At 49.5% G+C, this 27562-nt stretch overlaps 1 protein-coding gene across 1 annotated transcript in view; it reads left to right on the top strand.

Moving 5' to 3' along the window:
- fmn1 (formin 1) overlaps nucleotides 1–27562 on the top strand; it is a 639512-nt gene that overhangs the window by 144338 nt on the left and 467612 nt on the right. The window contains 1 exon segment of the mRNA XM_072484913.1: nucleotides 14449–14510. Within this exon segment, the coding sequence (XP_072341014.1) occupies nucleotides 14449–14510 (62 nt within the window).

Here is a 27562-nt window from a genome sequence, read left to right as displayed (position 1 = left end):
CAGGAGGCAGGGGAAAATATGCATGGCCTCCAGCTCGCAGCCATTTCGCCAGCTGCTGTGGGAGGCCACACATCTGATACTAATAAAGCCTCAGTAGGGATTCAACTTTGTCTCCAGTCAAATTGATCGTGCCTCAGGGAGAAAAATGAACTGGGACAAGAGAAGGGTTTAGGTACCTGCAGCTCTGTGACTTTGCAAGGAAGGAGGTTCAGAGCTTCCCGATAGCGCCGGTCCCCTCATTGTTGGAAGAGATATTGATGGCAGGAGAAATGGAGAAAGGGGTGCTGTCGACTATCTACCGGAGGATTTTGGGGAAGCGGGGTGTCCATGAGAAGATCAAAGCCAAGTGGGAGGAAGAGTTGGCGGAGGTTATGGAAGATGGTTTGTGGTGCGAGGTGGTCCAGAGGGTAAACGCCTCAACCTCATGCACAGGGTTGTGGCTGATTTAGCTGAAGGTCATGAGTAGGGCGCACCTTACAAGGGCGAGGATGAGTCGACACTTAGAAGGAGTGGAAGACATTTGTTAGCGTTGTGGGAGTGGTCCGACAAACCATGTACATATGTTTTGGTCCTGTCCGAAGCTGGAGAAGTATTGGAGGGAGGTTTTGCGTATCATTTCGGGGGTAGTGCACGTGAACTTGGAACCAGGGCCCCATGAAGCCATTTTCGGGGTGTCGGACCGGCCCGAGTGGCAGGCGGGTGCTGGGGCTGATTGCCCGGAGGCGGGTCCTGTTGGGGTGGAGGTCAGTTTCTCCACCCTGTGCTCGGCTTGACTGGGGGACCGACTTGAATTTCTGACTCTCGGGAAGGTGAAATTTGAGCTGAGATGGATGAAGGAAGTGTTCTACATTTCATGGGGACTTTATTATGCACTTTCGAGAATTGGTTGCCATCAAACAATTGGAGAAGGGAAGGGGGAGGGGTGGGGCTATTGTTGTTTTTGATTACGCTGTTTACTGATTGACTTAATTTTTTACCTGGCATGTGCGGATGGATGTTTTGGTCTGTAAATTGAGGGGATGCTGTTTTTGTTTGGGGGGTTGTTATTGTATTTGGGTTTTTTTGTTTTGTTTTTTTGATGAAAATGTTGAAAATGAGGAAAATAAAAGATTTTTTAAAAAACAAAATGGAAAATCCCATGTTGTTCTGTCAATGACAACAGCCCATTCCAGTCCGGTGAGCTTATTGACATTCCTGTTTGCCATGTAAAATAACAGTTTTGCACATTAGCATGCTGGACAAGCAAAATTTATTAATGCTTCTTGAGTTGTACTAATTGTGCTGCAGATAATGTGAATGTTTGCTGATAAAAGCAAATAAATGTTTGCTGAATTCGAAGGGTCTTTTTTGTTCCGTTGACACAATTGGTGTAACATACATCAGACAAAACTTAATATCGGATAAACTGCTGTTAACTTTATAGCTTGAAGGCACTTGCTGTTGAGTAGCTACTGGCAGGACAAGATTAATGTTCGAACACAGTCATTGTAAATTTTCATGCCCAGCTTCCCTTAAGATTGCAAGGTCAATAGGAAACCGGAGCAGGAGTAGACCAATCATCCCCTCAAATCTGTTCCGCCATTTGCCTGCCTGCCCCGAGAAACGTCGACTCCCTTGTCAATCAAAAATCTTTCAAACTCAGCCGTGAATGAATTCAATGCCCCCCCCCCCCACCCCCCCCCCCCCCCCCCCCCCCACCATCACTTCAGTGCTGACCGGGGGGGAAGAGAATTCCAAAGTCTAATGACCCCCTGAAACAGCATTCATGCTGAGACGTCCCCTCAGAATCTAATATGTTTCAATGAGATCACCTCTCGTTCTTCTAAACTCCCAACGAGTATGGCTAACCTTCTCAATCTTTCCTCATAAGAGAAACCCTTCATCCCAGGAATCAGCTGAGTGGACTATTGTGAACCACTTCCAATGTAAGTATATGCTTTTGTATGTAAGGGGACCAAACCGTACTGCTAATGCAGCCTTATGGCTGTACAGCTCCACCTTGCAAAAAGATCTACATTCCATGTGATAGATTCTAAAATATATGATTCATGTATAAAGACAGCTGTACTTCTTCAGTGTTGTACGGCGCAACCGCTGTTATGATCCGGCAGGTGGTATGTGCCATACAAACCAAATCCCAAATGGAAACTTGGCAAGCTGGGAAACTGGCATGCTGTCCGCTGGGGTTACTTTTTGTGCCTGCCCACACTTGATCCTGACCCAGTTGGGGCTAAAAGAATCAAACCCTTAATCTCTGATTTAACGTGGAGAAATACTCCCACATTTCAGCATTTATACTACGGGTGGAATTTTCCGGCTGTTCCCGCCAGTGGAATCTGCTGGTCCTGTGATGGTGATCTTTCGGGTTCCACAGCAGTGGAGGGTGTGAGCAATGGGAAATCCCATTGACAGCGGCGGGACTGGAAGATCCTGCCACTGACCAATGGCGGGCCGTCTCGGCTGTCACAGAGCATGCGTTGGGACAGGGAACGGAAAATCACTCCTCAACTGAATTGTTTTTGCTTCACAATACTTCAATACTGTAAACACATTCTGGAATCTTGATGAATTCTGAAAAAAAGTGGTGCGGGAACTGAAGTTCTGTTCCTGCACGTCCAATGGTTTATGGCCAGATAATGAATCCAGACTGGATTCTCCATTTGGGAAACTATGTTCTCCCGACGGAGCTGAATTGCTTGTGGTTCGCACTGGCGCTAGGAGTGGCGCTGTGAATCTAACTGCAATGATTATAAACATCTAGCTATGATTGACATGTCCTAACCACATAAAAAGCAGTTAAATGCTTTCTGCTGAGAAAACAAGGAAGTGAAAACACTGAACTCCGAGGTGTTTATAAACGTTACGGTTAGGTTCAAAGCAGTTTACTTGAGATGCATTCAAGCATGAAGGGAAATTAAAATAAACAATGTCAATCCCCGTATCAATAACAACTATTCCATCCTCTCACCAAACTCCCAGACATTAGCCCACATGTTAACATAAACAAATGACAAAATGGAATCAGGAATCACCCATAGTCACCATTGACACATACAGTTCCCCTCCCCCCAACTCTCCCAGCCCCCCACCCTAATGTTTGATGTAATCCAATTCTTGAAAGTGCATAATGAATAACGCCCATGAATTGTAGAACCGTCCATCCTTCCCCTCAGTTCAAAGTTGACCTTTTCAAGCGTCAAGAATTCCAGCAGATCGCCCCGCCACGCCAGGGCACAGGGTGGAGAGGTTGATCTCCACCCTAACAGGATCTGCCTTTGGGCGTTCAACGAGACAAAAGCTACAACATCTGCCCCCACATCCCTTTCCAACCCCGGCTGGCCCGACACTCCGAATATGGCCTCCCGAGGGCCCGGGTCCAATTTCACATGCACCACTTTAGAGATTACGCTAAAAACCTCCTTCCAGTAATCCTCCAGCTTTGAACAGGACCAAAACATATGAACGTAGTTTGCAGGGCCTCCCCCGCAACGTTCACACAAATCTTCTATCCCCTCAAAGAGCCCTTGAGGTGCTCTATATACCACCCTCAGCTGTATCAACCCCAACCTCACACACAAGGTGGAGGCATTCACCCCCCGGAGTACCTCACACCAGATCGCATCCTCCATACCCTCTCCCAACTCTTCCTCCCACTTTGCCTTGATCCCTTCCAGTGGTGCCCTCTCCTCTTTTCTAAAATAGCCCCGTAAACCGCCGATACTACCCCCTTCTCCAGTCTCCCTGTTGTCAGCACCTCCTCCAGCAATGTGGAAGCCGGCTGTACCGTGAAGCTCTCTATCTCCTTTCTGGCAAAGTCTCGAACCTGCATGTATCTAAATATTTCCCCCTGCTCCAGCCCATACTTCGCTCCCAGCCCCTTCAATCCTGCAAACCGACCCCCAAGAAACAAATCTTTTAGTGTCATAATTCCTTTCTCCTCCCATCTCCAAAAATTCCATCCCACTTCCCTGGCTCAAATCTATGGTTCCCTCGAATCGGCATTTCCCTTGACCCTGCCCCCCAACCCAAAGTGCTGGCGAAACTGCCTCCAAATTCTCAACCAAACTATTACTACCGGACTCCCTGAGTATCTCCCCGGTGCCGTCGGGAATAGCGCTGTCGCTAGCGCCTTCAATCCCAACCCCCTAACCAAACTCTCCTCCATTCTGACCCATTGGGAGTCGACCCTTCTGACCCAGCTCCGTACCTTCTCCACATTCGCCGCCCAGTAATATTACATCAGGTTCGGAAGACCCAAACCCACTGCCTGCCTTCCTCTCTGTAGTAGCACCTTTTGTAGTAGCGCCTTCAATCCCGACCCCCTACACAAACTCTCCTCCAAGCAGTGATATTTTTAATTGTTCTTTTCTTGGCTGCTCTTTAGCTTCCAGGCAGTGGTAATTGATTTGGGGAAGTGGGGTGGCTAGGGGGGTGGGAAGAGGATCTCTGATATGGGGGTTCTCTGCTATGGGAGGTTCTCTGATACAGGGGGAGGTTCCCCAATATGAATGGGTTTTCTGATGGAGGAGGGAACCTCTGGTGGAGCAGTCTCTGTTAAGGGGACCTCTGGGGGTCCTCTTTATGGGTGGGCCTCTGGTGGAGGTGTCTGTTATGGGGGGGTTGTTATGCAGGGCTCTCTGATATGGGGGTCTCTGATATGGGGGGGTTTGAAAGGGGTGGTGTGGGGTGGTGTGGCAGTACTTGAATTGACGGGTGGGGGAGTGGGCCCTCCGATGGACTTTGGGGGCGCCTGCCTTGAATATTTACCCTCTTAGCCCACGGTGAGGTCCATCGCATCAGGGCACCAATCCACGCCTGCATGAATCCTGGCCCAGAGGCATCACAGAGACTTGAATAATCCAGTGTGCAGCCCGTTAAATGCACACGGTTGGTGCAGGCCGTGAACCTTGATGTCGCCGCCAGCAGGAGATTGAAACATCGCAAATGGCAGCGCAGGTCCCATTGTCTCTCTGACATGGGATTGTTTGCCGCATCGCGAACTCCGCTACCGGCGGCGGGCGGTGGAGAATCCCCCCCCCAATGCTTATTTTCCTAGGTTCTGGAACAAACCCTATGGATTGGCAAGTAGCAAACATGACACTGTTATTCAGAGAGAGAACAGAAACTGCTGACCAGTTAACCAGTCGGGCTGGTTTAGCTCACTGGGCTAAATCGCTGGCTTTGAAAGCAGACCAAGGCAGGCCAGCAGCACGGTCCGATTCCCGTATCAGCCTCCCCGAACAGGCGCCAGAATATGGCGACTAGGGGCTTTTCACAGTAACTTCATTGAAGCACCTGGAGATGGATGGAAGAACTTCCTCATGAAGGAGTTGACTGCCATGAAGTAGGCGATCAGGATAGAGATCCAGGTGCCGGTCAAGGTGGCGATGGCAAAGACGCTGGCCACCATGCAAAAGGCAATCGATGGGCTGGGGAGAAAAGTGGCGACTCAGGAGAGGATGATCCTCGACCTGGAAAAGGCCTCGACGGACCAGAGCGACAGAATTGTCACCCTGGAGGCAAAAGTTAAAAGGTTGGTGGCGGTCCAGTGCAACTTAAGGGGGAAAGTCCAGGACCAGACAAACGGATCCCAGAAGGCATTGAAGGCAAAGATACGACGAGCTACGTCGCCCAAATTGGAGGCAACCTAGTCGGGAAGAACAGCTTCCCCAAACCCCCCCAAGGTTCGACAGAGCGCACAGGTCGCTCAGACCGAAACGGAAAGCCGGCGAACAGCCAAGGACGATTATCGCAAAGCTCCACCAATATCAGGACCATGAGGGGATCCTGTGGTGGGTACGCCAGGATCAGAATCTACCAGGACATTGGGGCAGATCTGGCAAAATGCAGGGCCAAGTTTAACCATGCAAAATCGGCCCTGTACAAGAACAGGGTAAGTTTCAATATGGGCTGTTTAGCACAGGGCTAAATCGCTGGCTTTGAAAGCAGACCAAGGCAGGCCAGCAGCATGGTTCAATTCCCGTAACAGCCTCCCCAAACAGGCGCCGGAATGTGGCGACGAGGGGCTTTTCACAATAACTTCATTGAAGCCTACTTGTGACAATAAGCGATTTTCATTTTCATTTAATATGCTGTTCCCAACTACGCTCTGGGTCACATACCAAAGAAAGGAACATTACTTTAACTACCCGGAGGAAACAAATCAAGTTGTCCAATCCAACAGCCTGGACAAGGGTGAAACCCACGCAGATACAGGGAGAATGTGCAAACTCCACACGGACAGTGACCCAGGGTCGGGATTCGAACCCGTGGCCTCAGCGCCGTAGGCTGCAGTGCTAACAACTGTGTCATGTGCCGCCCTGGCAATGATGTGAGTTGTATAGAGAAAGACTGTGAAAGAACAAAAAACGCATGGGACAGTGAGCATGTTTGCGCGGGACTGCGCTTCCTCGTTCCAATCATAAAGGGAAGACTGGGTCATAGAAAGAAGCAAGAACTGGGAAGGCAGGGGAGGGTTTATACAGGAAAAACAGGCAGTCACTGGGCATAAGGAAGGGGCTAGATCAGCCCGAGAGCGGGGCAACCACACTAGCAGGGATAGCTAGCACGGGAAGACAGAAAGCTACGAGGGAGCGCCTGGTTGGGGGGTGGGGCAGGGACAGGGAAGGGAAAGCACAGGGTGAGACGGGACAAGGGCCATACACTGAAGGGGTGGGGGGGGGGGGGGGTGCAGGAGAAAGGAACACAAAAGGAACAGAGCATGAAAAATGACTTGGGTTTCGTATGGGCATCGGCAAAGGAGGAACCGGCTGAAGAAACGGCACTGCAAGCAGCCACTTTGAGGGTCCCTGAACAAAGGAAGACCCCCGAGTGCAGGGGCACACCCATGTGGCATACACACAGTTGGCAGCCATGTTGGGTGCCCACTGGACAAAGGTAAAATCCAGAGCGCAGGGGTCCGAACTCATGGTGAGAACGGTGGCCACGGCCATTTTGGGTCGTCCCCTAACAAAGGGAAACGCCGGAGTGCAGGGGCGTGTCCAGCAGGTAAATATGGTTGATCCCACAGGAGCGGGGGCACATCACCTGGAATGTCAGGCGACGTAACAGGATTATCACCTGGAATACCAGACGACGTAACAGCCCGGTGAAAAGATCCAGAGTCTTCATCCACCTAAGAAGCCTGAAAGCCGACATAGTCTTCATGCAGGAAACACACCTGAGGGAGAAGGTAAATGTTCTGGTAAATGTGTACGTGCCCAACTGGAACGACACAGGCTTCATAAAAAAGACCATAGCGGAAATCGCCGACATTGACACGCATCGACTAATCATGGTGAGGGGGTGACTTCAACTGTGTACAGGACCCACTGATAGACCGATCGAACCACAGTTTGGGGAAAAGGATGGGCATGACCAGGGAAGTGGGAACATTTATGGAGCAGATGGAGGCGGCCTAGCGGAGGTTCCTACATCCCGGTGAGAAGGAATTCCCGTTCTTTTCATCGGCCCACAAAGCGTACTCGAGGATAGACTTCTTTGCAATGGGGAAAGTGGTGCTTCCAGGAATAGTAAGCAGAATATTCCGCGTAGTTATTTCTAACTACACTCCACACTCCATGGATGTGAGGTTGGAGACGGGCCGTACCCAGCGCCCTACGTGGAGGTTGGACATGGACCTGCTGGCCGATTATTTAAAAAAAAATATATATATATATATAACAAGCCATAGGTGAGTATGTTACAAATAACCAGAGTGGGGAAGTCTCACCTTCTACCTTCTGGGAGGCACTGAAGCAGTGATTAGGGGAGAGATTATAGCCTACAAGACATGTAGGGACAGGGGAGAGAGGACGGCTAAACAACAACTGATCGACTCTACCCTGGAGGTCGACAGAAAATACTCTGAGGCCCCAACAGTAGAGCTTCTGGCGGAGAGGAAAAAGCTACAAATAGACTTAACCTGTTAACCACTAGGAAAGCAGTGCACCAACTCCAACAGGGACAGGGGACCTTCTATGAACATGGGGAAACGGCTAGCCGACTTCTGCCTCACCAGCTGAGAAAGCAGGCAACCACGAGGGAGATAACGCAGGTGACGGATAGCAGAGGCAGACTGGTAATCGAGCAAAAAAAGGTCAACCGAACGTTTGAGATCTTCTACCGAGAGCTCTACACCTCCGAACCCCCCGACAGGGACGCAGAGATGAAACGGTTCCTTGATGGACTAATGGACTAGACATGCCAGTCGTGGGTGACGATAGACGAGGGGTAGCTGGAAGCATCAATAAGACTGGGAGCGATCATGGTGAGTATCAGCTCCATGCAGGCGGGGAAGGTGCCGGGACCTGACAGGTTCCCGGCGGACTTCTACAAGAAATTTCCACCAGCACTGGCCCCACGCCTACGAGACATGTTCGCGGAGGGGCACCCTGCCTCCTACGCTAACACAGGCCACAATATTGCTGATACCCTCAAAACACAAGAACCTGTCGGAATGTGGATTATACAGACCCATTTCGCTGCTTACCGTAGATGCGAAGATACTTGCGAAAGTTCTGCCCAAGAGACTGGAGAACTGCGTACCGGAGGTGGTCACAGAGGACCAGGAGGGCTTTGTCAAGCGTAGGCAGCTAACTGCGAACATCAGGTGTCTGCTGAATGTTATAATGACCCCTTCCGGGGAGAGAACACCAGAAGTGATCATCTCCCAGGACGCAGAAAAGCCCTTCGACAGAATCGAGATACTGGAGCAGTGTGGGCTGGGGGCAGGATTCATCTCGTGGGTGAAACTCTTGTACAGCGCCCTCAAGGTGAGCGTTCACCTCCAGCTCTGAATACCTCCAGCTGCACAGAGGCTCAAGGCAGGGATGCCCACTATCCCTGCTCCTGTTTGCCCCGGCAATCGAACCCATTGCTCTGCGAATCGTGTAAACCTGGAAGGCTATCCAAAGAGGGGGCAGAAAGCACAAAGTGTCACTCTGTGTGGATGACCTGCTCCTCTGTGGCTCGGACCCACAGAATGGCCTGAAAGCAATCATGTAACTTCTAAGAGAGCTCGGAGCCTTCTTGGGCTACAAACTCAACCTGGGCAAGTGCGAGACCCAGTGAACCCAAAGGGGGGAGGGACAGAGCTATGGGGACGACCATTCAAAGTGGCCCTAAACAAATTCCGTTACCTGGGGATCCAGATAGCCCGGGACTGGACACGGATTCGCATGTGGAATCTGGTCAGTCCGGCGGAGGAAGTAATAAAGGACCTACAGAGATGGGATACACTCCCGCTTTCCCTGGCGGGGTGACACTCAAAATGAACGTACTGCCGAGGTTCCTCTTCCTGTTGGGGATCCCCAAGTTGACACTGCAAAGGAGGAAAATCGTGGGTGGTCTGGCCCTGCCGAATCTACAATCCTACCACTGGGCAGCCATGACAGAGCGGGTGAGGGGATGGATACGAGAACCCAACATGGAATGGGTGAGGCTGGAGGAGTCCTCCTGCAAGGGAACAACCCTCCGAACCCTTGCCATAGCAGCGCTCCCATCCCCCCCCATCAAAATACACATCCAGCCCAGTGGTGGTAGCCACACCGAAAACATGGAATCAAATGAGGCAGCATTTTGATCTAGCCGAGATGTCCTTCACGCCCCCATCTGCGGTAACCACAAGTTTCACCCAGCCGTGCTTGACACCATCTTTAAAAAATGGAGACAGGATGGGGGGACGCTAGCGGTTCGGGATCTTTACATAGGGGACAGACTCATAACCTTGGTGAAGCTGACGGAGGACTTGGACCTGCCGACGGGACAGGGGCTCAGGCACCTCCAAATGAAACACTTTCTCCATGCAGGTTGGCACGGTGGCGCAGTGGTTAGCACTGCTGCCTACAATGCTGAGGAGCCAGGTTCGATCCCGGCCCCGGGTCACTGTCCTTGTGGAGTTTGCACATTCTCCACATGTCTATGTGTGTTTCACCCCCACAACCTAAAGATGTGCAGGTTGGATTGATTGGTCATGCTAAATTGCCCCTAATTAGAAAAAAATAATTGGGTACACCAAATTTATATTAAAAAACACTTTCTCTGCAAGGAGATAGCAAAGTACCCCAGGGCCCGAGAGATACTCTACTAGAGGAACTAATCAACATGGACAGTAAGGAGGGAGGGAACTGTGGGAACATATATGGATGGTTGCTGGACAGGGTAAGACTACCACTGGACGAAGCTAGACGGAAATGGGAGGACGAATTGGGGACAGAAGTGGGTTGGGGATTCTGGTGCGAAGCACTGAGCAGGGCCAACTCCACCTCCTTCTGCACAAGGCTCAGCCTCATGCAGTTCAAAGTGCAGCACAGAGCCCACCTGACCAGAACCCGAATGAACAGGTTCTTCCCGGAGATGTAGGATACATGTAAACGGTGCCAGGGAGGGCTGGCCAACCACATCCACATGTTCGGCGCTTGCCCCAAACTCAGGTTCAGGACAGCCTTCTTCGAGGCAATGTCTAAGGTTGTGAGGGTGAGTGTGGAGCTATCCCCAAGAGTGGAAACCTTCAGTGTATCGGGCAAGTCGGATCTTCATATGGGGAAGGGGGCCGACCCCCTGGCTTTTGCATCGCTAATCACACGCCGGAGAATCCTGCTTGGCTGGCGATCAGCAGCACCACCCACAGCTGCAGACTGGCTGGCAGACCTGGCGGAATGTCTCCGTTGGAGAAGATCCAAGTACACCATCCGAGGGTCGGACGATGGCTTCCACAAAGCGTGGGGACCATTCATCTGCCTGTCCCAAGACCTGTTCGAGGCCAACGGCGACTAGGGAGAGGGTGTGTGGAAGAGAGTGAGGGGGACGAGGGAAGGCACACACAAGAAAAGGCGGTGGGGGAGGGGAGGGCAGGGAAGCACAAAACGAAGCACGGGGACAATGGGAGGAGGGGAAGGGCCACGCAGCCACCCCCTCAACAATAAAAACTAAAAGCCTCAGCAGAAAGAAGCGGAGCACAATGCTGGGCGCCCAGGGAAGTTGGCGACACTAAGAGGGGAACTAAACTGCCAACGAAGGCGGAGGGGGAGGGGGGGGCACCTCATGTAAAAACCATTGTAAATGAGACACAAACTTTTTTGTAAATATCAGGTACACTTGAGCTGTTACTCTGTAAAGACTGGAAAACACCAATAGAAATATATTTTTAAAAATAGCACCAACAATCCATGTTGTTTAATTGTAATGTTATGACAATTTAAAACAAATTATACTCACTGATGCCTGCCCTGTATTTTCTGTTTCTTTGTATCTTATGCATCTAATCACATAATTCTAAGTCATGTGAAAAGGCTTGAATTTTTAAATTTTGTATTTTAGAGTATTATGCAGTTTGGAACTTTTTGCATTTTTATTCTTTCATGGAATGTAGGTGTCACCGACAAGTTCAGCACTTGTTGCTCATCCCAAATTGCTACAATGAGTGGTTTGCTGGACCACTTCAGAGGGCATTAAGAGTCGTGGATCTAGGAGTAGATTGTGGGGCAAACTCGGGGCTAGATTCTCCAGTCGCTGACGCCGAAATTGTGTTCGGCGCCCGGCCGCTAAGTTTATGGCAGAATCGGGGCGGTGCCGCTTTCGTGATGCTCCGCCCCCTCCAAATTAGCCAATTAATTGATTTCACATTCACCCAGCTGCCACGGTGGGATTTGGCCTCTGAGGATTAGCCTAGTCCATGTAGAACAAAAAGTGATTTGGATATGAATTTTGTCTTGCCTTCCTAAACCTCCTGCCCAGAGAGAGCATGAATGTGTAAGCCCACAACTTAAAAAGCAGTGCAATTAACAGTGGAAGCAATTTTATATTTCGTAAGAATGATTCATGATTTTGGCATGCGGAAGAATCATTTCTGCACATGTAAAATAGAAAAAACCTTGCTCGTGATAATTTTCAAACGTGCATAATGTGCTGCAACTATAGATCGGGTGCGTGAAGATTTGTAGAGCTATTAACCCCACATGGAAAATATATTCTGCATTACGCCAGCAGAGGGCAATAGCATTCAATTTTTGGGTGTGTTTGACAAAAAACTTGCCAGCTGGGAAACACTGGGCTGGATTCTCCGCCGTCGAGATTTTCCGTTTTGCCGGCAGCACGGGGGTTTCCCGACAGCATGGGCCTGCCCCACAATGGGAAACCCCATTGACCAGCCGGCGAAACGGAGCATCCCGCTGGTGTGCTGAACCAGAAATCCGGCACGGCGGGACGGAGAATCCAGCCCACTGTATTCCATGAATGCTCAATCAGTAGCAAATAAAACTACCCAAGGAAACTGGTGGCTGTTTGCCAGGTCAGAGGATATAATGCACATTAGAAAGGACTGACTTTACATAAAGCAGAATACTTTACATAAATTGTTGCACAAGGAGCCAAGCGGGTGGCATGGTGACACAATGGTTAGCAGTGTTGCCTCACAATGCCAAGGACCCAGGTTCAATTCCATCCTTGGTTGTTTGTCTGTGTAGAATTTGCAAGTTCTCCCCATGTCTGCGTGGGTTTCCTCCAGGTTCTCTGATTTCCTCCTACAGACCAAAAATGTGCAGGTTAGATGAGATTACAGGAATGGGGTGGGGGTGTGGGACTAATTAGGGTGTTCATTCAGAGGGTTGATGCAGACCTGATGGGCCAAATGGACTCCTTCTGTACTACAGGGAATCTATGGATTCATCTAATCAATACAATCAATGGAAATACTGCACATATCATCAGCCAGCTGCTCCTGTAAGTTGTCTGTTCCTGATAATTAAGTTGCTCTTGTACTCAAAAACATCGGAATAATCTAAAATCAAAGGAAAAAATAATTGGACAGATTGTAACATGGATGCCCAACATGTCATATTTTTGCATTATTGTCCAAGAGGATGTTTCTTAACACTATTTAGGTTCAGAACTGAATTCTATATTGTACAACGCGTTGTCTTCCTTAAAATGTGCTTAACAAATGTTCCTACTTAATTGGAGACAGCAAGAAGAGGTAAGAGGTATTTTCATTAATTGCAGAAGCAGCAATTTGGATCAGTACAGCCTTTCCTGATCCTGTATGTTGCTATGTTGTTGGCATTATTTTTTTCACTGATATCTTGTACAAACTGGTACATTGATGCATTCCAAATCCATTAGCTTTGCTTGCAAACAAACAACTTTGATAACCAACACGTAACCTTTTTTTCAGACAAGGCCTTTTAAAAAGAGCTAAATCATTTAAAACTGTGAAACTTGTGAATCATGTTGCTAACTGTAGCCTTAGTTTAATTGGTCTTTTCTGTCACCTTTGCTCTTGAGTCGACAGGTATCTTTCTGATACCGCCACGTGGTTCAAGTCCGAGTAATGATCAATAATCCAATACACCGATTAGTAAGAATTAAATCAAAGCACATTTATTATATACAGTAATCAATACTCATGCATAAATTCTACATCTAAGCTACTTCCTACAACTAACAGGCCAATACTTAACTTGGAAATGGCCCACCAGGTCGGGGAAACGAATGGCCTTTCGTTCGGGTTCTGAGCCTGCGGGATTCAAAGCTGGTACAGATTAATAGCTAGGAGCGCCTATCTCGTTGCGAGGGTTGAAGTAAGACTTACTGGATATTTTGCGATGGCTGGACCGGTCACTGTCAAGCGTTGGTCTGCGTTGCTGAGTGACCCGGTCAGAAGAAGAAGCAGAAGGGTGCAGAAGGATGCCGAAGGGGTAGCAGCAGAAGGGCCGATTTGAACTTGGACTCTATTCTTATAGTCCCCAGGGGCTTCCCGCCTTGGGGGGCGGACCCTGTACCTGGTTCCAAGTGATTGGACTTTGTCCCAATCACTTGGTTCGATATTCTCCAATGCTGGAGCGATTCCTTGATCGATGGGCGGTCTTGAGGTGATCGTTCACCTCCCTTTGTGTAGGCTTCTGTTGGCGCCGATGAGTCTGGGTTGGCTTTGTGTCTAAAATGTTGCACATTGTTCCCGGGGATTGCTCATTAGTATGCAGATGGCTGGTGTTTTGTTGTGCTGATGTTTACTGGTATCGATCTTGTCTGGCCTTCCCAGAGGTGAATACACAGTTTACCTGTAGCTGCTTGTTTTAGTCCTGTTGGCTGATTTTCCCATCAGGCTTTGTCGTTCGCCATTTTAAATCGGGGTGAGCCATTCTAAATCGGGAGTTAGCCATTTTAACTGGCTACAATCATAGAATCATAGAATTTACAGTGCAGAAGGAGGCCATTTGGCCTATCGTGTCTGCACTGGCCCTTACAAAGAGCACCCTACTGAAGCCCACGTATCTACCCTATCCCCATAACCCAGCAATCCCCACTTAACTTAGAAAGTTAAGAGTGAAGAAAAAACCTTGCTGAAGGAACGTTCACTGTTCCAACTAGAAGAAAATAACTTAGTGCAATATTTTATTATGCGCACCATAACCAACATCAATCAGATTATTTCTGTTCTTCTTTTAACAGAATATCATGCTGCCATTTTGCATTTGAAACGAGAACACAAGATAGAAATAGAAAAATTGCAGGTAAGAATCTCTAACTATGACCAGAACCTCTGTTTCCCAAATGTGCACTAACTCATTTAAAAGAATTTGTTAAGGATCTTCATTCCACATTCTTGAAGTAATATGGGGATTAAAATTCAACTTTGGCAGAGGACATTGGCGAGAGCATGAAACCGGGTTATGGATCGGCTTCCCACTACGCATGCCAGTTTAATTTACCCAATTTTATTTCCCGTTGAAGTCAATAGAGAGGAAAATTGGGTGGAGATCGCAATGAGTAATTGTCATTTTTGCAACCCTGCATAAGTTAAACCTATCCTTTTCAATAATTCAAAATAAATGAGTTATTGCTGGTATTAAAATGATTAATTAAGGCACTGTACTGCAATGTCATTTTTTTTCGTCTCACAAACATTTATAGTTAATTTCCCAATAGCAATGTTGGACAAATATTCCTACTAAATATTTTAGGATTAAATATTTCATACTGTACTTGTAACATTTCAACACTTCGAAGTATTAATTATAAGGAGAAATCCTAAATTATAAAACATTTATTGGTATAAACGTGCTTTGATAGTTTCAGTAGATCTACAATTTAGGGCATTGCTCAGTAATTTAAAAAAGGTGTGTAAGTTTAACTGTACTGGTTGCATTTTCACGGTATTGTCGAAGAAATGTTGAAGTATTGATGGAAGCTGTTGAAGAGGATTTCTGGTTGCACAGTTCTCTGTTGCTTCATAATGATTCACCTTTCTAAGAAACATTATTTCACTTTTGTTAATACGTCAATGGCTTATGATGAAAGGGTAGCGTTCCCACTGCAAAAATTGGTAAACGGTTGTCTATTATGTGAAGCAACTAATTTCTTCAGTGAGAGAGTTTGGAATTCTGTATGTTGGGTTTGTTTGATGTGGTTTGGAGCATGACATTTTTAAAGAATAAAAATAACAAACACAGAATAAAACGTGTAAGAAAACTGACTTCAATTTCCAGTCATTCCGTTGCAGGCTTTCAGACTAAATGAATAATCTAAATTCAACAAGAATTACCAGAAATAGTAAATTGGTTAATTATAATCAATTATTATGAAACACACTGACCTGCTTGATAGCTGAAAACTATTTAGATCTCCTATCTTTGCATTAGAAGTATGTGTGGGGGATTTATGTCTTGGTATTGCCAATTAGAATCAGTGCAACTGTCCCTGAACATTATCTTGTCACCACATTAACTTACAATACTGTCAAGATATGTTTTAATTACCTTTTATATCCATTTTGAAGTCTGCCCACATTTCCATTTGTGTCTTGCAATCATTTTTGTGGCACCTTAATAATTTAGTAAAAGCATGTTGGAGGATGTTTATGCTTATTTCTGGACATCTGGATTCTATTAGTCTGCACGGAGTTCAGAAGCATGCTATAAGTGATAATTGACTTGATACAATTAACTTTGTTCAAAAGTTAGATTGCTGACCACTGACTGTCCCGTGAATGCAGACTTAAAATGTGTTGAGCTGGTACAGGCAAACTAAATATGCTGAAGTACTATTAACAAAAACAAATGATATGCGTTCTCTAACAGACTGAACTCTGCAATACACAGAAGTACACTAACTGATACAAAGCTTAAAATTACATATTGGCCCAGATTTTGTGGTAAAATTAATGGTGAAACAGTCGGTGCTCACTGATATTAGGGAGTGAATTTGACATTACCGGTGACTGGACATTGCCAGTTAAATAAGGAAATTAGCAAGTTTCTGTCGAATTTGTTCTGCTCTCCTAATTTGCTGAGGGATTTGGCTTTGATCTCCAAGAAGGAGTTACCACTAGGTACCAACTGAACATTTTAGAAAAAAGTAGGGCTTGTCCAGCGAAGTGCTCATGAAGTTTTCGAGGCACGGTAAATGATAATAACAGCCAAACAAACTCTCTAGCCCTGAAAAATTGGAGTCTCTTTCCTTCAGATTTTAATTATTGATGGAGATTTTATTTATATCAATTCATTTTTAATTTGCTTCTCCTCATTTATGTCTCTTCTAATCCTATCTTTCTGTCTTCTTTCTTTTGATATCTGTATTTGATTTTGCTAAGTTAACAAGTCACGGACCGATGCACTGAACTTTCATTTGAGCTTCCCAACAACTCTCTTGAGCTAATCTCGGGGTCTGGATGTCTCAGTCAGGATTCTTCAGTCTGATTGGTTGAAAATTCAAGCTGTTCCTGAAATGGATCTCTAATTACTGTAGGTTGAATGCAAAAGTTCACAAATGTCTGTGGAAAACTAAGTGCAACTGAGTGCACAATCCGGACTATTGTGCTCATGTTGCTATGTGGGTAGACACTTGAAACTGATTAAACTTCTTTTATGCTGGGTGCGATGCCAGTGATCTTGCGTTTAAAATAAACCTTTCAACTGCAACAACATTTAACCAGATCTGTCCAGTCATACTCGTCAGCAATGACATTTGTTGACTTGGGATCGATTTTGATGCCTGTTACTTTTATAAGTGAACATACCTCCAACTGTTTAAATGGGGTTCAATCTGTTTTACTCTTTGGAATCACAAATCTCATTTATAACTCTGTATGAACCAAACAAACATGCACAGATGTTTGGCTCTCTTTCTTTGAAGGAGCTGCTGATACATAGAAATTTAGGGGCACTTTGAGAATAGAAAGTGTTGAACTGGAAATGGGAGGCACAGCTTGAGCAGTTACGCAGTGAAACTTTTAGAATTACTTTTGTGTTTTATTTATTAATTCTTAAATATGTGTATCACTGCCAAGAGGCCAGTATTTGTTGCCCGTCCCTAATTGCCCTTGAGAAATGGTAGTGAGCTGCCTTCTTGAAGAGCCTCAGTCCATGTGGTGTAGGTATACCCATAGTGCTGTTAGGAAAGGAGTTCCAGGACTTTGACCCAGCAACAGGGAAAGAGTGACGATATATTTCCAAGTTAGAATGACATGTGTATTGGAGGGGAATTTGTATGTGGCAGAGCGCACGTGACTTTGACCCTTGACCTTCTAGATGGTAGAGGTCATGTGTTTGGAAGGTGTTGTAAAAGGAGGCTTGACGAGTTGCTGTAGTGCATCTTGTAGATGGTACACGCTGCTGCCACTGTGTGTCAGTGGGAATGAATGTTTAAGCTGGTGGATGGAGTGCCGATTAAGCAAGTTGCTATCCCCTGGATGGGGTTGAGCTTGTTGAATGTTGTTTGAGCTGCACTCACTAATTCCAACGCACCCTTGATTTGTGCTTCGCAGATGGTGCATAAGGGCAGCACGGTAGCATTGTGGATAGCACAATTGCTTCACAGCTCCAGGGTCCCAGGTTCAATTCCGGCTTGGGTCACTGTCTGTGCGGAGTCTGCACATCCTCCCCGTGTGTGCGTGGGTTTCCTCCGGGTGCTCCGGTTTCCTCCCACAGTCCAAAGATGTGCAGGTTAGGTGGATTGGCCATGATAAATTGCCCTTAGTGTCCAAAATTGCCCTTAGTGTTGGGTGGGGTTACTGGGTTATGGGGATAGGGTGGCGGTGTTGACCTTGGGTAGGGTGTTCTTTCCAAGAGCCGGTGCAGACTTGATGGGCCAAATGGCCTCCTCCTGCACTGTAAATTCTATGGTATGCTTTGTGTAGTCGGGAACTGAGTTACTCACCACAAAATTCCCAGCCTTTTAAATGATCTTGTAGCCACAGTATTTTTTTTTTTTTTTTTTTTAGAAAATATTTTACTGAGGCATTTATAATTTTAACAATTTTAAACATCAGGTTTCAACAAGTGCAAAACATTATAACCAACACCCCTTCCCCCCCCTGGAACAAACCCCAGCCAACATGGCTTACACAACCAGTGCCACCTTCCCAAGCCACCCCTTCCGCTAGTTTTCCTGCCCTCACTCACCGTCTCCTCCCACCCCATGCCTCCCTTTTTATCGCTTTCCCCCCCTCCCCCCACCTGCTGACAGCCTAATTTTTCTCGAAGAAGTCGATGAACGGCTGCCACCTCCGGGCAAACCCCTGCAAAGATCCCCTGAAGGCGAATTTGAGAAACCCCGCCATGTCACTGCCCCACACCCTCGACTTCGGGGGTTCCGAGCCCATCCACCCTGGTCAGATCCGTCTCCGGGCCACCAGAGAGGCAAAGGCCAGGACATCAGCCTCTCTCACCCCCTGGGCTCCTGGATCTTCCAACACACCAAAGATCGCCACCTCTGGACTCTGCACCACCCTGACCTTTAATAATTCTGACATGACGTCAGCAAACCCCTGCCAGAAACCCCTCAGCCTCAGACATGCCCAAAACATATGGACATGGTTCACAGGACCCCCCGGACAGCGCCCGCACCTATCCTCCACCCCCTCAAAAGAACCTGATCATCCGGGCCACAGTCATGTGTGCCCTGTGGACCACCTTAGACTCTATCAGGCTGAGCCTGGCATAAGACGAGGATGAATGGACTCACCTCAGGGCCTCCTCCCATAATCCAGCCTCCAACTCCCCACCCAGCTCTTCTTCCCGCTTTCTCTTCAACTCCCCTAACAGGGCTCCCTCTCATTCCATCAGTTCCTGTTAGATCTCATTGTTCCCCATCATACTTCAGTTCTCGACACCACCTTATCCTGTAGCCCCTGGTGCGGCAGGTGCGGGAAGGTTGAAACCTGCCTCCGCACAAAATCCCTCACTTGCCCCCTCGAACCCCATATGCTGCCTCCACTGCCCCACACTCTCAAGGCTGCCACTATTACCAGGCTTGTGGAGTACTTGGCCAGTGAGAATGGCAGAGGTGCCGTTAACGGTGCCCCCAAACTTGTGTCTTTACAAGAGACCGCCTCCACCCGCTCCCACACCGACCATTCCCCCACTACCCACTTCCTGACCATCGCAATATTCGCCGCCCAATAATAATTTATAAAATTCGGAAGAGACAGCCCCAATTCCTCCCCCCCCCTCCCCCAACATGCTCCTGTTGGAGCAGCACCTTCTTCACCCACGGGATTATAGCAGCCCAGACAATCCCGAGATTACTGCGTTTACCTATTTAAAGAACGCCTTGGGGCTAAAAATTGGAAGGCTCTGGAAGGTGAACAGGAACCTCAGGAGCATCGTCATCTCACTGTCTGCACCCTCCCCGCCAATGACAATGGGAGCGCATCCCACCTCCGAAAGTCCCTTCTCATCTGTTCTACCAACCGACCCAGATTCAGTTTATGCAGCTGCTCTCACTCCCGCACCACCTGGATACCCAAATACCGAAAGCTCCCCCACGCCACCTTGAACGGCATCTCACCCAATCTCCTCTCCTGTCCCCTCGCCTGAATCGTAAAGACCTCACTCTTGCCCATATGCAATTTGTATCCCGAAAACCGACCCAATTCCTCTAATATTCCCATAATCCCTCCAATCCCTCTCAGTGGGTCTGAAATATATAGAAGTAAATCATCCGCGTAAAGCAAGACCCTATGCTCCCCCCCCCCCCCCCCCCCAGCCCCTGTACTATCCCCTGCCAGACCCTCGGCGTTCTCAGTGCCATTGCCAATGGCTCTATAGCCAGGGCAAACAGCAGTGGGGAAAATGGGCATCCCTGCCTTGTCTCCCGATGTAACCTAAAATAATCTGATCTCACCCGGTTCGTCCGCGCACTCGCCACCGGTGCCTGATATAACAACCAGACCCAGTCCACAAATCGCTGCCCAAACCCACACCGCCCCAGGACCTCCCATAGGTATTCTACTCGATCAAAGGCCTTCGCTGCATCCATGGCCACCACCACCTCTACCTCGCGTCCATTTGGAGGCATCATGATCACATTTAGTAACCTCCTTGTGTTGGCCGCCAGATGCCTCCCCTCCACGAACCCCGGCTGGTCCTCCCCTATTACCCCTGGCATGCAGTCCTCGATCCTTTAGGCCAAGATCTTCGCCAATAGTTTGGCATCTACATTTAGTAGGGAAATAGGTCTATATGACCCATATTGTTCCGGATCTTTATCTCGCTTTAGAATGAGGCAGATCGACGCCTGTGACAACGTCTGGGGGAGTACTCCCAACACCTTTGCCTCATTGAAAATCCTAACCAGCAGCGGTTCCAATACCCCCGAGAACCTCTTTTAAAATTCCACCGGGTACCCGTCTAGACCCGGGACCTTACCCGATTGCATCGCCTCCAGCCCCTCCACCACTTCTACCAGCCCAATTGGAGCCCCCAGGCCCTCCACCAACTCATCATCCACTTTCGGGAACTCCAACCTTTCCAGAAACTGCCTCATCCCCTCCCTCATCCCTTCCTCCCAGGCTGGGGGTTCCGACTCTTATAGCTTACTATATAAATTCCAAAATCCCCATTCACCCCTGCTGGGTCCAAGACCGTATTCCCACCTGTGTCCTTCACTTTCCCAATCTCCCATGCCGCCTCCTGCTTTCTCAACTGGTGTGTTAGCATCCTGCTCGCCTTCTCCCCATACTCACATACCGCCCCTCTTGCCCTTCTGAGATACCCTCAACTACAACTCGAGAGAGTTGATTGGTACAAAGACTTTAATTAGCAGAGAACCAGACAGCTGCCGAGAAGTGTGCTCACTGTACATTGCCCACTGAACCTTACCCTCAGGGTGAAGATGCTGTGCAGTGCCTTGATTACGGAGGCCGAGGTCATATTGGGGCAGGGGACAGCGAATGGAAAGCGGGAGAATTTGTCGATGACAGTAAGGAAATAAATGTTGCGGTTGGTGGACGGGAGGGGCCCTTTGAAGTCCACGCTTAGTCACTCAAAGGGCCCAGAGGCTTTCACCAGGCAAGCCTTGTCTGGTCGGTAGAAGTGCTGTTTGCACCCGCACAGATCTGGCAAGCCTTGGTCATGGCCTTGACCTCCTCGGTGGAGTAAGGTAGGTTGCGGGACTTGATGAAATGAGCAAGCCGGGTGACCCCTGGGTGACAGAGGTCATCGTGGATGGCCCGCAGACGGTCTTTCTGCGCGTTGGTGCATGTGCCACGGGACAGGGCATCTGGGGACTCATTGAGCTTCCCCGGACGATATGTAATATCATACGTATAGGTGGAGTGTTCGATCCTCCACCTCAATTTTATCATTTTTTATTTTGCCCCGTTGTGCGTTATCAAACATGAAGGCTACCGACTGTTAGTCGGTGACGAGGGCGAACCTCCTACCGGCTAGGTAGTGCCTCCAGTGCCGCACGGCCTCCACAATGGCTTGTGCCTCCTTCTCGACTGCAGAGTGCCAAATTTCCGAGGCGGTGAGGGTTCGGGAGAAAAAAGCTACTGGCCTGCCTGCCTGGTTGAGGGTAGCAGCCAGGGCGACGTCTGATGCATCGCTTTCTACCTGGAAGGGGATGGTTTCGTCCACCCCGTGCATGGCGGCCTTGATGATATCGGCCTTGATGATATCGGCCTTGATACGACTGAAGGCCGACTGAGCCTCAGCCGTCAGGGGAAAAACCGTGGTCTTAATGAGTGGTCGGGCTTTGTCCGCATATCTGGGGACCCACTGGGTGTAATAGGAAAAGAGCCCCAATCACCGTTTGGGTGCCTTGAGGCGACGGGGAAGCGGAAGTTCCTTTATGGGGCACATGCGGTCGGGGTCTGGGCCTAGGACCCCGTTTTCCACGACGTAGCCGAGGATGGCTAGTCGGGTTGTGTGGAAAATGCATTTCTCTTTGTTGTATGTCAGATTGATGGCCCGGGCGATCTGGAGGAACTTTCTCAGGTTCGCGTCATAGTCCTGCTGGTCATCGCCGCAGATGGTGACATTTTCCAAGCACGGGTATGTAGCCCGTAAGCTGTACTGGTCCACCATTTGATCCATCGCCCTTTGAAAAACGGAGACCCCATTTGTGACGCCAAAAGGGACCGTGAGGAAGTGAAAAAGCCGGCCGGCTGCTTCGAAGGCCGTGTAGAGGCGGTCCTCCGGGCGGATAGGGAGCTGATGATAGGTGGATTTTAGATCAACCATGGAAAATACCCGGTACTGGGCGATCTGGTTAACCATTTCTGCTATGCGGGGAAGGGGGTACACATTGAGTTGCGTAAAACGGTTTATGGTCTGACTATAGTCCACCACCATTCGTTGCTTTTCCCCAGACCGGACTACCAATACTTCTGCTCTCCAGGGGCTGTTGTTAGCCTCTATGACCCCTTCTTTCAGTAACCGCTGAACCTCTGACTTGATGAAAGTCATATCTTGGGCACTGTACCGCCGACTCGTGGTGGCGACGGGCTTACAGTCGGGAGTGAGGTTCGCGAAGAGGGGGGGTGGTGCAACTTTAAGTGTTGCCGGGCTGCATACCATAAGTGGGAGCAGGGGTCCGCCGAACTTCAGTGTCAGGCTTCGGTGGCTGCACTGAAAGTCCAGACCGAGCAGCAGGGGGGCGCAGAGGTGAGGGAGGATATAAAGTTTGAAACGGGCGTAGTCAGCACCCTGGATCGCGAGGTTCGCGACACAATACCCCGTGATTTTGACCGAGTGGGACCCAGATGCAAGGGCGATAGTTTGGGATGCGGGATAGGTGTGCAGGGAGCAGTGTCTTACCGCTTCTGGGTGAATAAAGCTCTTCGTGCTCCCGGAGCTGAAAAGGCAGGGGGTGTCGCACCTGTTGATTTGGACCTGCATCATGGAGTTCCGCAGGTGCTTTGGCCGTGATTGATCGAGAGTGATCGCTCCCAGTTGCGGGTAGTCAGAGTCCTCGGCTGAGTCGGACTCACAAAATGGCCACCCGGAGTCACAAAATGGCTGCCGCCGTCGGTTGCACGTGTCGGATTTTGAAGATGACCGCCGCCAAGATGGCCACCCCCATGACTCGTTCGAGGCTGATGATGCGTCAGAAGGGGGCGTGTCCGGCCGGCGTGCAGCCGCGTTACGGGGCCTGTGGGCCCGGGAGCTCGATTTTTGGGCCCAATGAGACTTTTGTTTCTGGACTTTGGGCCCAGCTAGGCAGACCTTTGCGAAATGTCCCTTCTTTCCACAGTCGTTGCAGATAGCGGAGCAGGCTGGGCAACGCTGATGTGGGTGCTGGCTTTGCCCACAGAAATAGCACGGTGTGCCCCCGGTGTGAGCGGGTCACCACGCGGCGCAGGCCTGTAGCATGGCCGAATCTGGAGGGGATCGAGAGGGGTTCGCAAGGTCCGCGGTGTATGTGCGGAGATGATGGTGGGCTGCTTCCAGAGAAAAGGCGAGCGTTACCGTGCCTTGGAGGTCCTTTACTCCGTCTTCGAGGAGTCGCTGCCTGATGTATGTGGGTAATATACCGGAGCCGAAAGCATCACGAATGTGCAAGTTCATATGGACTTCTGCCGTCAGCTCCTTGTGGTTGCAGTTGCTAGCGAGCGCGGTGAGTCTCTCCACGTACTCGTCCAACGTTTCCCCAGAGCGCTGCCAGCAGGTCGAGAGCAAATGCCGGGCATGTACCTCGTTTATTGGCTTAACGAAGCGCTTCTGCAGGATTTCGACTGTCGTTTCGTACGTGATGGCCTTTTCGATCATGGAGGAGAGTCTGTGGCCCACCCAGGCATGTAGCAAGCTCAGCTTGCGAGGTCTGTCTACTGGAGTGTCTGAGGAGTTCAGGTAGGCCTTAAAACACCGGAGCCAGTATTTTAAAATTTCAGCGGCCTCCGGCGACTGAGCGTCCAAATTGAGCTTCTCTGGCTTTAGACCGCTGTCCATCTTGAAGTAATCTGCTAATTAAATTGAGATCCCTCAACTACAACACGAGAGAGATGATTGGTAATACAAAGGCTTTAATTAGCAGAGAAGCAGACAGTTGCCGAGAAGTATGCTCACTGCACACTGCCCACTGAACATTACCTTATCTCTGGCTCCCTGGGGGGGCGGAGCCGGAGGCGGAGTCCCCCAGGGTTCCAAACCCTGGTCTTAAAGGGATCATGACATTAAAGGTACAGTTATCATTCATCACACCTTCGCAGCTGCCCAATCGCCTTAACCGCAGATAATAGCCCAAACTCCATCTGCAACCTCTGCCGTTCCTTTAGCAGCTCCGCCTCCGGGGCCTCCACATATCTCCTGTCCACCTGCAGGATTTCTTCCACTAGCCTTTCTATCTCAGCATGGTCTGCCTTCTCCCTATGTACCCGAATCGATATAAACTCCCCCCTGACCACTGCTTTCTGCGCCTGCCATACCGTACCTGCTGAAACCTCCCCCGTGTCATTAATCTCCACATAACCCGGATGGCTTTCCTCACCCGCTCACACACCTGTTCCTCCGCCAACAGTCCCAAAGTAGGTCCACCCCGTGCGGGGGATGGCCCGACACAACTATTGACGAATACTCAATATCAACCACTCCTGCCAGCAACGTCTTGTCAAACATGAAAAAGTCTATTCGGGAGTACACCTTGTGCACATGGGAGTAGAATGAAAATTATTTCGCCCTCGGTCTCCCAAATCTCCATGGAACCGCAACCCCCATGTGCTCCATGAACCTCTGGAGCTGTTAGCTGTTGCCGACACCCTTCCCGACCTCATGCTCAACCGGTCCAATCTCTGATCCAGGACCATATTGAAGTTTCTCCCCCCCCCCAATAATTAACCGATTAGAGTCCAGGTCAGAGATCCTCCCAGCACCCGCCTCATAAATTCAACATCGTCCCAGTTCAGGGCATAAATGTTCACTAACACCACCAGCATCCCCTCCAGTTTCCCTGCTCACCGTAACATGCCTTCCCCCACTGTCAGCCACTGTACTTCCCACTTCAAACGCCATCCGCATATTGATCAATATCGCCACCCTCTTCGTTTTAAAGTCCAATCCCGAATGAAATACTTGTGCAACCCATCCCTTCCTGAGTCTAATCTGGTCCCCCACCTTCAGGTGAGTCTCCTGTAGCATGGCCACATCCGCCTTCAATTTTTTTAAATGTCCGAACACATGGGCCCTCTTGACCGGCCCATTCAACCCTCGCACGTTCCACATATCAGCCTGGCTGGGGACACCCTTACCCACCCCCCTGCCGATCAACCATAGTCCCTCTTGGGCTAGCCTCCTGAGGCCCGCCCTCGGGTGCCCCCCCCCCCCCCCGCCATCGATCCTCCTCCCATTATACTTTAAAAGCCCTTCCCCTGTCAGCAGCATGTCCCCCACCCAGTCCCTCAAACAACAACCTCTACCCCCAACCCCCCCACTGCACTTCTGTGAATTAGCCCGCCCAGCTAGCTGGCAGCCCCTGCCCATGGCGCCTAGCATCCTATCCCCCCACTGATTCTCCTCCCCCTGCTCAGTCATCCTGCTAGTGCAAACAAACAAAAATAACCCCTCCAAAAGCCCAAACAAAGAGATCAGCCCCCATCTTCCTACAAATAACAGAAACAAACCTGAAGCCGAACAATGGTCCCAAACATAAGTTAAACGCAGCGCCAAAGCAAAACCAAAGCATCTTCAACAAAGTTCTAAGTGCACCTTCTCCTGCCAGTCCTTTGTCTCTGATAAATTCTAACGCCTCCTCCGACGTCCCTTCGTAAGTCACCCGCAGATGTGCCGGGTACAGCATCCCAAACTTCACCCCCTTCTTGTAGAGGGCCGACTTGGCCTTATTGAGACTCGCTCTCCTCTTGGCAGCTCTGCACCCAGGTTCTGGTACACTCGGATTTTACTGCCCTCCCAGGTGCAGCGCCTAGTCTGCCTGGCCCACCTCCTGATCCGCTCCTTGTACTGGAATCGGTGCAATCGCACCACCATCGCCCTCAGCGGCTCGTTCCCCTGGGGTTTCCTCATTAGTGCCCTGTGTGCTCGATCCACTTCCAGAGGTCTTGCGAATGCTCCCTCTCACAGCAGCTTCTCCAGCGTCCTCCCCACATACGCGCCAGTGTCAGCTCCTTCACTACCCTCCGCAGACCCACAATCCTAATATTCTGTCTGCGTGACCGGTTCTTCGACTTTCTCCTGGAGCCGCCTCTGCTGATCCCGCATCAACCCCATCTCCACTGCCATCGAGGCGAACATCTCCTCATGTTCCCCTGCCACCTCCTCCATCTTCTGGATCACCTGACCCTGGCCTCCAGCCTCATCTCCACATGATTGATTATCGCCTTAATCGAATCCACCGCCTGGGCCAGGTCCTCCATATTCTCCTTGCGTTGCTGGGTGAACGTCTCGTTCAGGAAGCCCACCAGCTGCTCTGTTGACCATTGAGCTGGCAGGGTCGCTCCTTGACCCTCCGCCATCTCCACGTGCGTCACAGGCACCGCACCACCTTTTGCAGCCTGTTCCCCTCTTTTGCGACCCCTTCTGACCCTCAGCTCCATACACCAGAGGGTCATTCTCTTCCCCTCGCTCTCCTGCACCTTTTTGTTTCCTCGCATCCGCCCGTTAACCGGGGAAAAGGTCTCGAAAAAAATCGCCTCAAGCAGGAGCCACCAAATGTTTGACCACTCGCACCATGGCCCCACCGGAGGTCTGCTGCAGTATTTATATCGGTGGTCCTGTAAAGCTCCTGGTGTGCGTACCCATGAAATGATCTCCAGGAACCTGCCAAACCTTCTTTGACAACACTTTTGAAACCCATGAGTTCAAGCACCTTGAAGGACAAGGGCAGCAGATGGATGAGAACAGCACCATCTGCAGTTCACCACCAAGCCATCTATACACCACCCTGACTTGGAAATATATCGCTGTTCCTTCACTATCATTGGGCCAACAACTTAGAACTCCATTCCTAAGAGCACTGTGGATGTACACATACTATATGGTCTGCCTCAGTACGAAAAGGCAGTCGGTCACTATCAGCTCCCCGAGGATGAACAACAAATGGTGGCCTTGCGAGCGATGCTCATAACCCATGAGAAAATTTAAAGAAATCATCAGTATGTTTACTTGCCCATGTTTGACCTGATGCCATGCGCCATCATGGGGCCTGGAGTATACATTGAGCACTCGCAGGGCAATTCTTTCCCACTTGTTTGCCACTGTGCTCTGGTGGGTCTGCCTTGCCGTGGGATATGACCAATCCTGGGATGGTGATTGGGTATTGCTGTAATGCCCGATTCTGTGAGTATGACTATGTTAGGCTGTTGCTTGACTTGTCCATAGGACCACAGTCC

Source organism: Scyliorhinus torazame, chromosome 2 (assembly GCF_047496885.1).
Source record: "Scyliorhinus torazame isolate Kashiwa2021f chromosome 2, sScyTor2.1, whole genome shotgun sequence".
NCBI lineage: Eukaryota > Metazoa > Chordata > Chondrichthyes > Carcharhiniformes > Scyliorhinidae > Scyliorhinus > Scyliorhinus torazame.
The sequence above is the reverse complement of the archived record's forward strand: the minus strand, read 5'-3'. Positions and strand labels throughout refer to the sequence as shown.